This window comes from Choloepus didactylus, chromosome 16 (genome assembly GCF_015220235.1).
Source record: "Choloepus didactylus isolate mChoDid1 chromosome 16, mChoDid1.pri, whole genome shotgun sequence".
NCBI classification, from domain to species: domain Eukaryota; kingdom Metazoa; phylum Chordata; class Mammalia; order Pilosa; family Megalonychidae; genus Choloepus; species Choloepus didactylus.
The window spans coordinates 27,478,232-27,490,989 of NC_051322.1; the positions used below are offsets into that span (position 1 = coordinate 27,478,232).

Below are 12,758 nucleotides of genomic sequence, written 5' to 3' on the forward strand. Positions count from 1 at the left end.
TCCCCACTGATCCCTCCTGGTTACTCAGTCAAACTTGGGGCTTCAGAATCTATGAGAAAGGAGCCGACCGAGAATCACTTATTCTAATAAAAAAGGAGGCTGTAAGCCAACCATACCAAAATACTGCATTAAAAACACCCTCTAGCATAGGTTCCAACCAAGTCATTAACCCCCTTTTTCCACAGCCCTCCAGCCGCACTTCAAGTACAAGCAGCATATCCGGAAACCGCACCTCAGCTACAAACAGCGCATCGCCAACCCCACCACCCCAACCTTTTCTACCCCACTCTCGCTACTCCTCTCACTACTCTTCTCCCCTCCTCAGCCTCATCCAAGCCGCCTTTACCTCAGTAAACTCCTCCAACCCCAATTTTACCTCATCCTGCTGGCTCTGCCTCTCCACCTCTTCCTCACTGTACGAGCCCGTTGCCTCCAACCTCTCCTTTTCAGAAAGCACAGAAAACAGCCCCTTGGAATGCAATTGGAATACCTCTGCCGTCCCCCTAACCTTTCATTCAGTCTCCTTTACAGGAAAGTGCATCCGCCCTCGCTCAAGTAACTCTCCCAGCCTCACTGCCTGTGCCAGCTACTCATCTCCCAGCAGCTCTGCCAAATTTCTCATTCCTCATAACTCCTCCCAATGGCTCTGCTCCTCTACAGGACTTACCCCCTGTCTCAGCACGAATATCATCAGTGAATATAAAGAAACTTGCCTCCTAATTGTCCTTATCCCTAGGGTCTTATACCACAGCGAAGAAGACTTCTTCCTCCGTCTGGAAAGAACTGCAGCTCCTGCCCTTCTGCAAAAGCGAGAGCCCATCACCGCCCTCACAATTGCCTCCCTCCTAGGTCTTGCCGGCACTGGCACCGGAATCGCTGCACTAGCCAGTCAAGGCTCCGCCCTAACTCACCTCAGGGCGGCTGTGGACGAAGACATTCATCACTTACAAAACGCTATTTACCATCTAAAAAATTCTGTCAATTCCCTCTCTGAGGTAGTGCTCCAAAACCGCCGAGGTCTTGACCTTCTCCTCCTCAAAGAAGGAGGCCTCTGCGCCGCCCTAGGAGAAGAGTGCTGTGTATATGCCAATTCCACAGGTCTCGTCGAGGACAGCCTGAAAAGGGTCCAAGAGGGACTGGAAAAGCGTAAAAGAGATCGTGAAGCCACCAGTTATTGGTCCAGTTTTTTCACTCCCATCCTCCCATACATCCTTCCTTTTCTTGGCCCCTTATTAATAATTATTCTAGCTCTCATCTTAGGACCCTGCCTCATCCGCAAAATTGTCCAGCTTGTAAGAAAACAAACGGATGCCATTTTTTCCTCGTTCGTGCAAATCCAGTATCAACGACTCGCCACCTCTGACGCCCCCCACTCCAAGATGACAGCCAACCCTCCGCGACCTCAACGCCACCGGTCGACTCGCCAACCGCGAGGCCCTTCTCAATCACCTGAACATCGCTCTCACCTCGAGTTCCAGCTTCTCTGAACCCCTGAACTTTAAACCCCTCACCTTCGCCCAGCCCGCTGCAGCGAAGCCATTGTCAAGCGCCCGGGCACCACACCAACACTGAGCTCCAGCCTCGCTGAGCCACCGTCAACCCCTTTTTCCCTTCCCTGACCTCCCCCTTCCCTCACCCTTAGCAGGCCTCTCCGGTAAAGCCTCTTCCTCTAATTAGAAAAGAAAGGGGAATTGCGGGTGACTGAGCTTGTACCTCGACTTACCAGGCCTGGGCCAGGGGACCTGATATCACCCCCTGGGGAGGGTAGTAGGTACGGGCGTTAGTGCCCTCTGCAGCCCCCCCGAGCCTGGGGAGCGAGGTCAAGGCAGCTCCCTTTTCCTCACCCAAAATGCCACTGGCAGGGGAGGCTTGCCGGAGGAAACCGCCTTTCTCCCAACCGCCCTTTCCTCACTTCCTTATCTTGCCCGCACACTCCCCTGTGCCAAGGCAACTCCTGCCACCGCCAGCGCGCATGCACCGTGGCCAGAACAACTCCTGCCCGCTGCAACGGCTCCTGCGTCCTCTCAGAACCAATCCTAGCCCCTCTCCCTTCAGTATTGCCATTTAAGGCTACTTCACCTCTTTTCCAGCCCTGCCCTTCTTACCAGCCTATATAACCTGTAATCACCCCTGAATAAATCTCTTTGGCGCATACTCCTACTGGATGAAGAGTGTCTTGTCCTTATCGCCGCCCTCCACACCTTGCACGCCTCCCGCCGAGGACCTGGCCAAGTCCTCCGCCTCGCCCTCGCCTCCGGGAAAGAGCCCCCGCCGCCGGTACCCTTTAAGCAGCCCCGAGAGCTGAGGGCTCCGCTACCGGCCACCACTCCCCCCAGAAGCAGTAACCGTGACCGCACCCATGCCTGAAAGCTACTTGGGCCAATCCTCTGGCCCTGGGGTCATGTTGAAGTATTTAAGAACCTCAAAACATTAACCTAATATCCAATGTAGGCCTGAGAGCAAACATGGGAAAGGGAGTAGAGGGATTATCATCTGGTTTTTCATTCTCTTGGGTCTACTTCTTTCCTTCTGCTTAGGGCTTATACTGGGTCAGAGAGGAAGGATGGATTCAGAGTAAAGAGACAAAAGCTGTTTTCCTCAGCTTGTGTTCTCAAAAGTCTCCAGTCATGGCAGACATCCACATGCCTCTTTTTTGTGGGGTGCTCCTGTGACACCCACCTTAGGAATCCCCTTGCTGGACCCCTCCCTTAAATGAGTATAGCCGGCTCTGGCTGACCTTCTACAACAACCCCCTCTCCCTCCCTCAGCCCCAGCTTTCTGGCAGTCTCCTCTGTCTCTTTGATTGGGGCAGCCTCAGCAGGCAGGAACTCTGGGCAGGGCCCTTTGAAGAGTCCTTCAGCCCTGCTTTCTTCACGTGGACTCACAACACTATTTTTCCCAATGGTGGAAATTAATTTTCTTCCCACTGTTGCTCTCCCTTTCTCAACCCAGCATTGTAGGTATCTCCAGATAACTTTCAGCCAGAATAAGTTGCCAGTCTCCCATATTTGCTAGCACTTTCCTCAAGCCATATACACACGCAATTTCTTCTAGGGGTCTTCTTGGTGTCCCCCCAACTTGGCTTGTGAGAGAGGAAAAACACAATGACAATCTCTAATCCTATGAATTCCTGCACTTCAAAGAATAGTTCATTCCCACGAGCAGTTCCAGGGAGTGGTCACTGGAAGTTAGGTCAACTCCTAGCAAGTCCCAGGATTCTTGTATCTCAATCCTCTCTCGAGAAATGTGGGGTTACGTATCTTCCATTTTCCTTACCTTTAATGGCTTCACTGAAATCAGGGGTAAGAAGAATTCTCTCATTCTGTTATTAAGTAGCAGTTAACATCAGGGTAAATGTGATCGTATTGTTATTATACATGAAATGGCACAGTTTTTAAAGCATGTCTCACATTAGAGGCCTTGATTTTAGAGATTCCTTTTCTTCTGCTCATTCATTACTGTTTCAGCAGAAGAAAATGTACTTAGTCACACAAGTGAAGTTGCACCAACACTTAAAGTACATTAAATGGTTGGAAAAAAGTTGTCCATCAGAGAAATTAGTGATCTTGAATGAGACTAAATTGTTCCTTTTAGTTTCGTTCCTCCTTTTAATTCCTCCCCTCTTTTACTCACAGTTCCTTTACACATCTGGGACTGCTATGCTATGGTTGCTTTTCAAAACTTTTAATAAAACAAGGGAAAGTCATTTTTTTGAGCATTATTATGAGATTTTTCAGGTAACTGGCTAGGGGCACACAAATCATAAGGACTTAAAAGGCACATCTTAAATGATAAAAGCCAAAGAAAGACTATGCCACATATAATTAAGTTACTTTGTATTAAACTTATTGCAGAAAAAGATTAGGAGAAGAGTGAGCTATGTTAAAAGGAAGAAAAGAGATATAAATGAGTTTAAATTTACATAATAAATGATACAAAAACTTTTACATGACATATTAATCTTTTAAACTATTTGAATCTACATAAACAACTCTTCAGCACCACCTTCAAAATAAATGTTTTTTTTTGTTTTGTTTTGTTTTTACCTTTTTTAGCATTAGAACATTTCAGAGCAGCTGACCAGCTTGCTTTTTCTTTTTTTCTCTCTCTCTCTTTTTTTTTTTCCTGGCTGGCATTGTGTTGTTACCGGGATTCTACAAATATGTCTAATATAGGCTTATGCTAGTTTTGAAAGCACCACCATATTAAACCTCCAAAAGACTATAAAAACAAAACAAATGTTCCATCAATTATATTAATAAAGGACAATTTGTCAAAATCAAGTTTTAGAAGAAGAGAAAAGTGATATTTGTTTGCAAGTGATTATTTCTGTTATTTTTATGCCAACTTCCAGATTCAAAATTGTGTGTGTGTGTGTGTGTGTGTGTGTGTGTGTGTGTGTGTGTGTGTGTGTGTATTTAGAACCCTGGGAAGAAAGAAAGGCAGGATACAAAGGAGTGAAGAAGGCAGCAATTTAGTAGTTGTCAAGACAACCAGAGGCCCTATTGTTCATGGCAACTTTACCTCATGGGTAGACCACCACTCTCTGCTCCAGCTATAGGAAGCTGGGAATGGAAGGTCTGTAGGAGGATATATATATATATATATATATATATATGTATATGCTGTCTCATTTCTAGAAGAAATATATCATCAACTCACAAATGTACACTTTGATTAACAAAATAATTTCAGTGTGACTTAAGATATAGGGAAACAATATGGATTCTCCAAATGGACCATGCATAATTGCAGTGACAATTACCAGAGCAAAGTTCCCATCATCTTACCAGGCTTAGGGACAATAAGCTGTGCACTTGTCTGGGCATTTCCAGCCTCATTTTCAGCCACACATTGGTAAAAACCTTCATCTGACTTTACCACTCCAAGGATGCGTAAGTTGCTTTCTCCCTGGGGAGAAGAAAAAAAAACAGAAGACATTTTTAAAAGCCAAAAATCATTGTGGCAAAATGAATATAGGCAAAACTTTAATAAAATTGCATAGGAGAAATAAGAAGTGAGGCTCTGAAGGTTCTCAGCTTCAATGAGATATTCTGTGTCACCAGAGAAATGTCATACATCCCCCATGCTCTTTCCTGTGTTCGTGTGCATAAATTTAACTTATTTTTGCAATGAAAAATATGCCCCCAAATATACACACCATCTTTAATGTTTAATAGCGCAATAAACAGAAATCTCTTTTATTAGGTCTGGAAGAAACTAAGGTTAGCACCAAAGACAGCCTCATTCCTTTACTGGTTATTGGAAGATATTCAAGTTCAGCAAATACTGGGGGGAAGAAAGAAAGCAAAATGAAATAAAAACACTGACTTCTGCAGCTTCTAAAAAGATAGGAAATCTAGATTGGATATTTTCTGGAAAATTTTACCCAGAAATATGTGCGAAAATTATTTTAAGATTGTAATTGCTTTTACATGTATCTTCTTGGGGATTTGGAGAGTAGAGATATGATGGATAATTTATACCCACATTGTTCTTGTTTTACATCCAAAATGTTTCACCTTCAGTAATCCATAAATCAAATATAGCAATGTTAACTCCTATTTTATATAAATTGAGCTACCATCTTTTTCAAGGATGGATGATAAAATGATCTGGAGATAGCATTTCATTATACTAACTCAGTTTATCTTTGATATTAGTGTAAGAATTAGTTCAGTAACTGAGATGTGTTAAACCACTTCCCCTGAAGTCATTAAGAGATAAATATTACCTCATGGGGAATCTTAATTGTTTTTAGTGTCTTGCAGTCAATTCTCAGCTGACGTAAAATTCTTAGATAAAGCTGGGTAACTTCTAATTAACAATTTTCATATAAGTTACCATTTGTGCTAAATATTACATGTGTAACAGACAATAGCTCTCCAAATTCTGGAGCACTGGGGAAATACTTTTTAAGCACAATTTTATGTGAATACAGCACATACCATACATTTTATTTTCGCCTCAAGGAAAAAAGCATTTAAATAGTTTGGCTGTAATGAGTCATGCTGGGAGAAAGATTATTCAAACTGTAGAAAAAATAAATGTTATCTTTTATCATGTGTCCTTAAGGGTACTCAACAATTTCCTTTCTATGCAAGTAGCATATATTTTAGGCATATACAACATATTTCAATTTGTCCAAATGGCAGGTCATGTTTAATTCAATCCTAGTAGAGATAGTATTGCATTTAAAGGAACAAATGGATCGGTGTGGCATTCAAAAGTTTGTGTTTTTTCCCCCACTTTTCTTACTCTTCCCAACCAATTAAACAAATGCAAATAAAAGTGAAAAATGGTAAGTGACAATAAAAGGATAAAGATATGCTTTATGAATTTATTCCTGAAAAACCCTTGTAGTATGTCAAAATACATGCACAAAGAGATTATGAAAGTTTTCCAAAAGTTGACAGATCATGGAAGAGGTGTTCACTAATGAGAGGCAGAATAATGCCACGGAGAACTCCTGGGCCCCCTATGTTCTAGTCTCATTCTCTCAGGATGCCTTCTTTGATAGGGACGACTGTCTTCTTTGACAGGGACATGCCTGCATCTCAAACATAAAGAAAGTAGACCTAAACCCCTTTCTTTAACTGCAAAGTTCTTTGATATTTGGAAAATGCTTTTTATATTTCTCGTACCTGAAAACAGAGCCTCCAATGTTAACCTACATCAAAAGGAGAATTTTCAGAGAGAAGTTTTAAATGAGCAAAGCATTCTGCTGTCAATAACAGCAAAAACAATAGTAGCTACCATTTATTGAGCATCCACTATGTATCAGGACAAAAACTCCATGAATATAGTGCCATTTTCCTTTTATCACCCAGAAGGATAGGGATGGACAGTGCATGAAGACTCAGAGGAAGCTCTGAGTTTTATCCTCAGCTATGGCCCTTAGCCTCAGATCCTTCCAATGTTCAAAATGAGAAAGCAACGTGAAGTCTGGGTTTTTGCGGCCACTGGACCACTGCAGCCCCCCCATCATCACCATCACCACTGCCCCTCTCAACTGCCCAGGCAGCATCAGCTGGTGCTCTCTGCAAGAGCAGCAACAAAAAGCTGTATTTATTACCAAAGTAAGATTACCATAATCATAACTAGCACATCTTGTGGAAGCTCTATTTTAATGAGTAAAGTCAAAGAAGAGACTCCAGGCTTTATACAGTCTAAAACCCGATTCTGAACTCTGTTCTCCCAAGAACCTGCAGTGAGAACACTTGGAACATAGAACTTGGCTCTATGTTATATCGATGTCTCTTTCTTTCAGTAAGGCCTTGACTGTAAAACAAGGAGGCAGGACTGTGTGATCACAAAGGCTCATTTTCAGCTCCAAAATTCTAAGTCTAGAAAATCAGTTGTTTTATTAGGACAATTTTCTTAACATCATTATTCTACCAGGAAAGAAAAGTGACTGAAGAATTAGTAAACAATGAGTGGGATTGGAAAGCCAATATGAAAAAGATAATTACCACTATCTGAAAATAATCACTAGGAATGACCACATCTCCATTCTTCACCCAATTCACAGTGGGCACAGGCTTTCCAGAGACTGCACATTCAAACTCAATGTCCATGCTTTCATAGGCATAGAGGTTGGAAGGGTGATTTAAAAACCATGGTGGAACTGCAAAGACAGAAAAATAAAAGTGAGTGGGTAGGGTATGAATTTGAATGCTAAGGTTTTTACTGAGTTAGAAACACTGCTCTGAGATTAAAGTATCTAATTCAAATCATTCCCCAAACCTTTAGCTCATTATACAGGAACCACTGTGGAACAAACCTTTTTATTTTTTTATTTTTCGGCCAAGTGCAGTTAAACAGTTTCATTAATGACGTTTTTCCACAAGGAAAGAATTAAAACCCAATTTTGGAAATTATAATATATAATAATAAACATTTTGAATGTCCAGTATGTATGGGCCTACATACTGAAAAGTGCATAAAGTTACGGATGCTATGCTGATAGAGTAAATAAAATGAAGCTGATAGAGTAAATAAAATGAAGCTAATAGGCCTGAGACAACCCAGAATACAAGAGAAGAAACCTTATTTTCCCTGTAATTCTAGAGTCTCGTTAGGATTTAGATAATATGGATGGACTTATTCCCTGTTGAAACTGGCAGTGGCGATAGGGAGCTAAAAAAAGACAGTCATCTCCACTGTGGACACATTCCTATTGTCCTGGCAATTCTCTATTGTAGGGTATTACTATACGGTATTATAATTTGCTCCGTATGGTACGTGATATGCTAATTTAATTTAATTTCTTAATTACCATAATCCTAGTTACTCCGTGACGGAAATTTGCAATTGAAAGAAAATTACAAATATAACACAGTTTTACTAATGAATCCTCTCAGACTCTGTCCCTCAAAATCCTGCCAAGAAGAAGAGGTTGTGTTTATTCTCTTCCATGGGGAACCTTAGAGTGATGTCACATTTGAATATTGATATTGCCTGAGAAGCCAGATTAAATTCACAGGGAAGTAGCAACCATTATCTATTTTCCGCATAGGAAATGGATACGCATTTTTAGTAGCCATTTTAAAAGTTAGACTGTGTTTTTATTGTTATTGTTGCTGTGCCTATGTTCAATGAATAACAAGTCGTAACTTTTGCTCCTTTCAGTAATCACCATATTTTGCTCTTTCCAACCACCATTAGCAAAATTCCAAAAAGTGAATTTGTAATCCTTTATTGTCACTCTCATCTAGAACAATGGGAGAATCAGTTGGAAGCAGAGGATTCAAATCCTAATTTTCCCTACAGAATATTCTTGGACAACTCCCCCCCACCCCGATCTCATTTTCCTTATTTGTAACTAAAGCTTTGAACATTTGGTATTAAACAACTTTTAAATTCTAAAATCTTTCACAGAGGCAAATTGATTTAGATAGTTCAACTGTGATATGTTAATATTCACAAACAAGTCTGAGAACCATTCTAAAGAGAATGCTCCCTTTGTATAAAAGACTAAAATTATTTATTGTTGTTACTACTATTAATATAATAATTTTTTTTTTTTTACTCCTTAGCCAAATTCATGACAATGAACTGTAAGAAATCATAAATATTTATTGAATGCCTCTGATCAGATAAAATATTTTTCTTTTCTGGATTCCGTTCACAGTGTCATCATAGATTTTGTTAAGCTTCTATTTACTAGCAAATAGTCAGTATTTGTTGAGAACTGACTATGCACAATTTAGTCTAACTGCTTTATATGTTATTATTTTCAGCACAACTCTCTGAGACAGGCACTGTTATCCCCATTTTACAAATGTGGAGACTGAGATACAGGGTTTTTAAATACTTTTTCGAAATCATACAGCTTGTAAGTTGTGGAGCCAGACAGTCTGATTCCCTGTGTTAATTCTGAGCTATATTGTTACAGTTGTCTCTTTTGCCACTTGAAAATTCAGAGGGAAGGATAACTCAGAACTTTCCAAGACTCTCAGATAATGCAGATAAGCAATTAAAGCTATTTAAAAAAATAAAACAAAAAACAAAAACACAACTTTTCTTTTTCTCTCATTTTAAGTCTTCTATAGATAAAGAATTCAGAATTCTGGGATCATTTATGTCTGGACCAGTTTTTCAAATTTTGGGGTCACACCCATTAGTGGATCTTGAGATTAATTTACTGAGTTGAGACAAATACTTTATATATATATTTATATATATATATATATATAAATAAATAAATAGATCTATATATATGAAGATATATATGTGTAAGGGTGAGAGAAAAAAGAGTATAATAGGAATAGGAATAGAAAAAAATAAGACTATAGAAGGAGAAGCAAAAAGTTAGAGAAGAGAACACTTAAAACTATGTTGAAGCAAAGAAAGAGAAGAGAAGAAAAAAATTAAGAGCTGAAATGATAGAGATTGCTGAGGATTAAATCCCAGTCCTGCCACTCACAGCAAGTGCCTGTTACTGTCCCCATCTATAACCTGGAGATAAAAATTTAGGATGATGACAGTTAACATTTGTAAAGTGCTGATAAAATATCTGGCATGTTATAGGCAATGAATAATTTTTTAAAAATGATAAACAATAAATAGAAAAACATATCAGCATGCATTACCTGTAACAAACATATTGTATTTTATGTAAGTATATAGAAATACATATGTAAATATGTAAATACATATATATATGCATACTACCTCTTATTGTTGTTTTGTTGCTGTTGTTATTTCTTGCTTTTTTAATCAGAATTGTCTTTTTGTATTTTCTATATCAAAAATAGTGTGGTGCATAAGTAGGATTTTTTAAAATAAGTTACTGAGTTTAAATGATGACTAGGTGCTTATAGTTTTATCTAGATTTGTTCTGTTTCCTCAACTTCAGGTGTAGGAATCATCTTGTTTGTTCTCTTGAGGGAAATAAATAAATCAAAGCTCATCACACAGTGAATCCTCAATACCTTCTTTTTCATCGATTGATAAAAATAACTTATTACAAATGAGATGAATATTAGATTTAGGCTCGTCATTAATTATAGTTGTAAAATTGTAAGATTCATGGATTTCTCAATAACAAATGTGGAAGTGAATTCTGATTTATATTCTTGCCATTTTCTCATATTCCTTGGGCTATCAGCATTATACCAGACATCTTGCCTTCCCTCTTTGTCTTAATATCCTTGTTTCTATACCAGGTTCTCCAATCCTCACAATACATCACACTGTAGAAAAGGAGGAAATAATAGCTTCTCTTACTTCGATGGGGAAATCGAAGCACCAAACAACAATATCATGCAGCATAAGTGTGTCTAAATGTCACATTTTCTGCAAAGGCACTGTCCTTCTTGGGAAGTGTTATCAGTCATCAGTGTACTTTGTGCTAAGGACAAGGGTCAAACGTTTCTCTTTATGTCTCAATGCCTAGTACAGTGCCTCATCCTCAGCACATGGTCAATAAAAAATTGCTGTTGTTGTTAACAAGAACACAAGCAATAAAATGCCCAATTTCGTCCTTTGCTTTGAAAATGTTGGTATAAGTTGAGGAGGAGGAGTCTGGACAATTTCAATGGAAGACATGTATCTACAAAATAATATTATCCTATCATTGAAAATAAAATATCTATGAATGATGAGAAAAAATGAAGAGCAAAACTGATGTAGCATTATTTGGAGAGAAGATAGGGTGTTCATTGTCATTTTAGGACAACTTTTAGAAACATTCTTAAAGTTCATTGTCTCAATTTCCCAGCTGCTAAGACAAATGCCCCAGAGTAGACTGTCTTACACAATAAGCATTTATTGTCTCATAGTTTTGGTAGCTGGAAAGCTTGTTTCCTCCCAGGGTTATTTGGGTTCTGGTGGTCTGGCAATCCTTGCATTCCCTGGCTTTCCTATCACATGGTGATGTCTCCTCCTTTCTCTTCCATGGCCCTGCTGACTTCCAGCTTCGTGCTCCTTCCCATGGCTTTCTCTTTTTAAGGCCTCCAGTAATAGGAGGCCCCCCTTGGGGATCATGCTCCGCAGGCCCCTCAGGATATTCAGCTGGTTGGACTCGGAGGCATGAACCTGCATGAAGACCTTGAAGTGGTCCAGGGGGGTTGTGCCCATCCATGGCATGGCCCCTGCTAAGGCCCCTGCTACCAGCTGCTTCCATCACATGCCCATCAGCTTTTCCTGTTCCGAGAACTCATCCGGCACAGTCAGGCACTTGCCAATATCTAGGACCATGGAATGCTTCCAGAAATAGAGCACATCCTTCACGTTCTCCAGCAAGTGCAACAGGAAGTGGTCTCACCATTCCTGCCAGTCAATGGTCATCGTGCCATCACAGTTCATGCTGTGTAGAATTTTCTCTGCCTGCTTCAATGGGATGGAAATACGCAGGGCCCAGAAACTCTGCTGGATCTCAGAGTTCCTATTTGCAATGGGTTCACATGTACAAGAATGGGATTAAGATTAAAAACATGTTTGGTTCCCCACCCCACCCACTAGGGTAAGTAACTCAATCTACTATAATCCTCCCTCTGGATCCCAAAAAAGATACGTTCTTCTCACAGGCAAAATGCATTTATTTTACCACATCCCATAAATCAGAAGCCATTTTAAAACAACTCTAAATCTAAAGTCTCATTAAAATTGGCTATGGGTGTTGACTGCCCTAGGGCAAAATTCCTCTCCATCCAAGAGACCTGTAAAACTTAGAAAATGAGTTACCTGCTTCCAAAATACAATGGTAGGACAGGCATACATAGGTTAGATATTCCCATTCCAGAAAAGAGAAATTGGAGGGAAAATAGGGGTCATGGGTCCCAAGCAAGTCCAAAACCCAGAAGGGCAAACTCCCTTAGATTTCAAGGTCTGAAAGTAAACTGTAGATTGATTCTCTGTCCTCTGGACCCGCTGTAGTGGCAGCCCCACCCTTTCAAGTGCTTCTTTAGCAGCCATGCTCTCCCCAAATGCTGGAGCTTATGTTCCATCCTCTCTGAGCACTGGAGTGGTACTTTTGCATTACATGAAAACTGGGGTGTAGGCCCCACCTTCTCCAAGTATTGGTGGCTGGTTGAACTCTCCCTGAATACCTTGGCATCTCCTCACTTTCAGGTTTTGGGATGGTGACTGAATTCTTCCAATCAGGTCAAGAGGCCCCCCACCCCACCCCCCATTCCAGTCACAGGTGAGGACCTGCTCTTTCACATGCATAGGTGGGCCATTTGTCATGGCCCAAGGAGGTCTTTTTGGTCCAGACCTTTGCTTCCATGTTTCTGCTCTTTAATTAATTCTTC

The 12,758-nt window shown here is 40.4% G+C and overlaps 1 protein-coding gene across 4 annotated transcripts in view; it reads right to left on the minus strand.

Moving 5' to 3' along the window:
* The window catches only part of DCC (DCC netrin 1 receptor), a 1,223,099-nt gene that overhangs the window by 532,094 nt on the left and 678,247 nt on the right, over positions 1 to 12,758 (minus strand). For all 4 annotated transcript variants that reach the window (XM_037805818.1, XM_037805817.1, XM_037805816.1 and 1 more), the window contains exons 6-7: positions 7,473 to 7,627; positions 4,791 to 4,911 (exon numbers count right to left, since the gene is read on the minus strand). In XM_037805818.1, the coding sequence (XP_037661746.1) occupies positions 4,791 to 4,911; positions 7,473 to 7,627 (276 nt within the window). The remainder of the gene's footprint in view (positions 1 to 4,790; positions 4,912 to 7,472; positions 7,628 to 12,758) is intronic.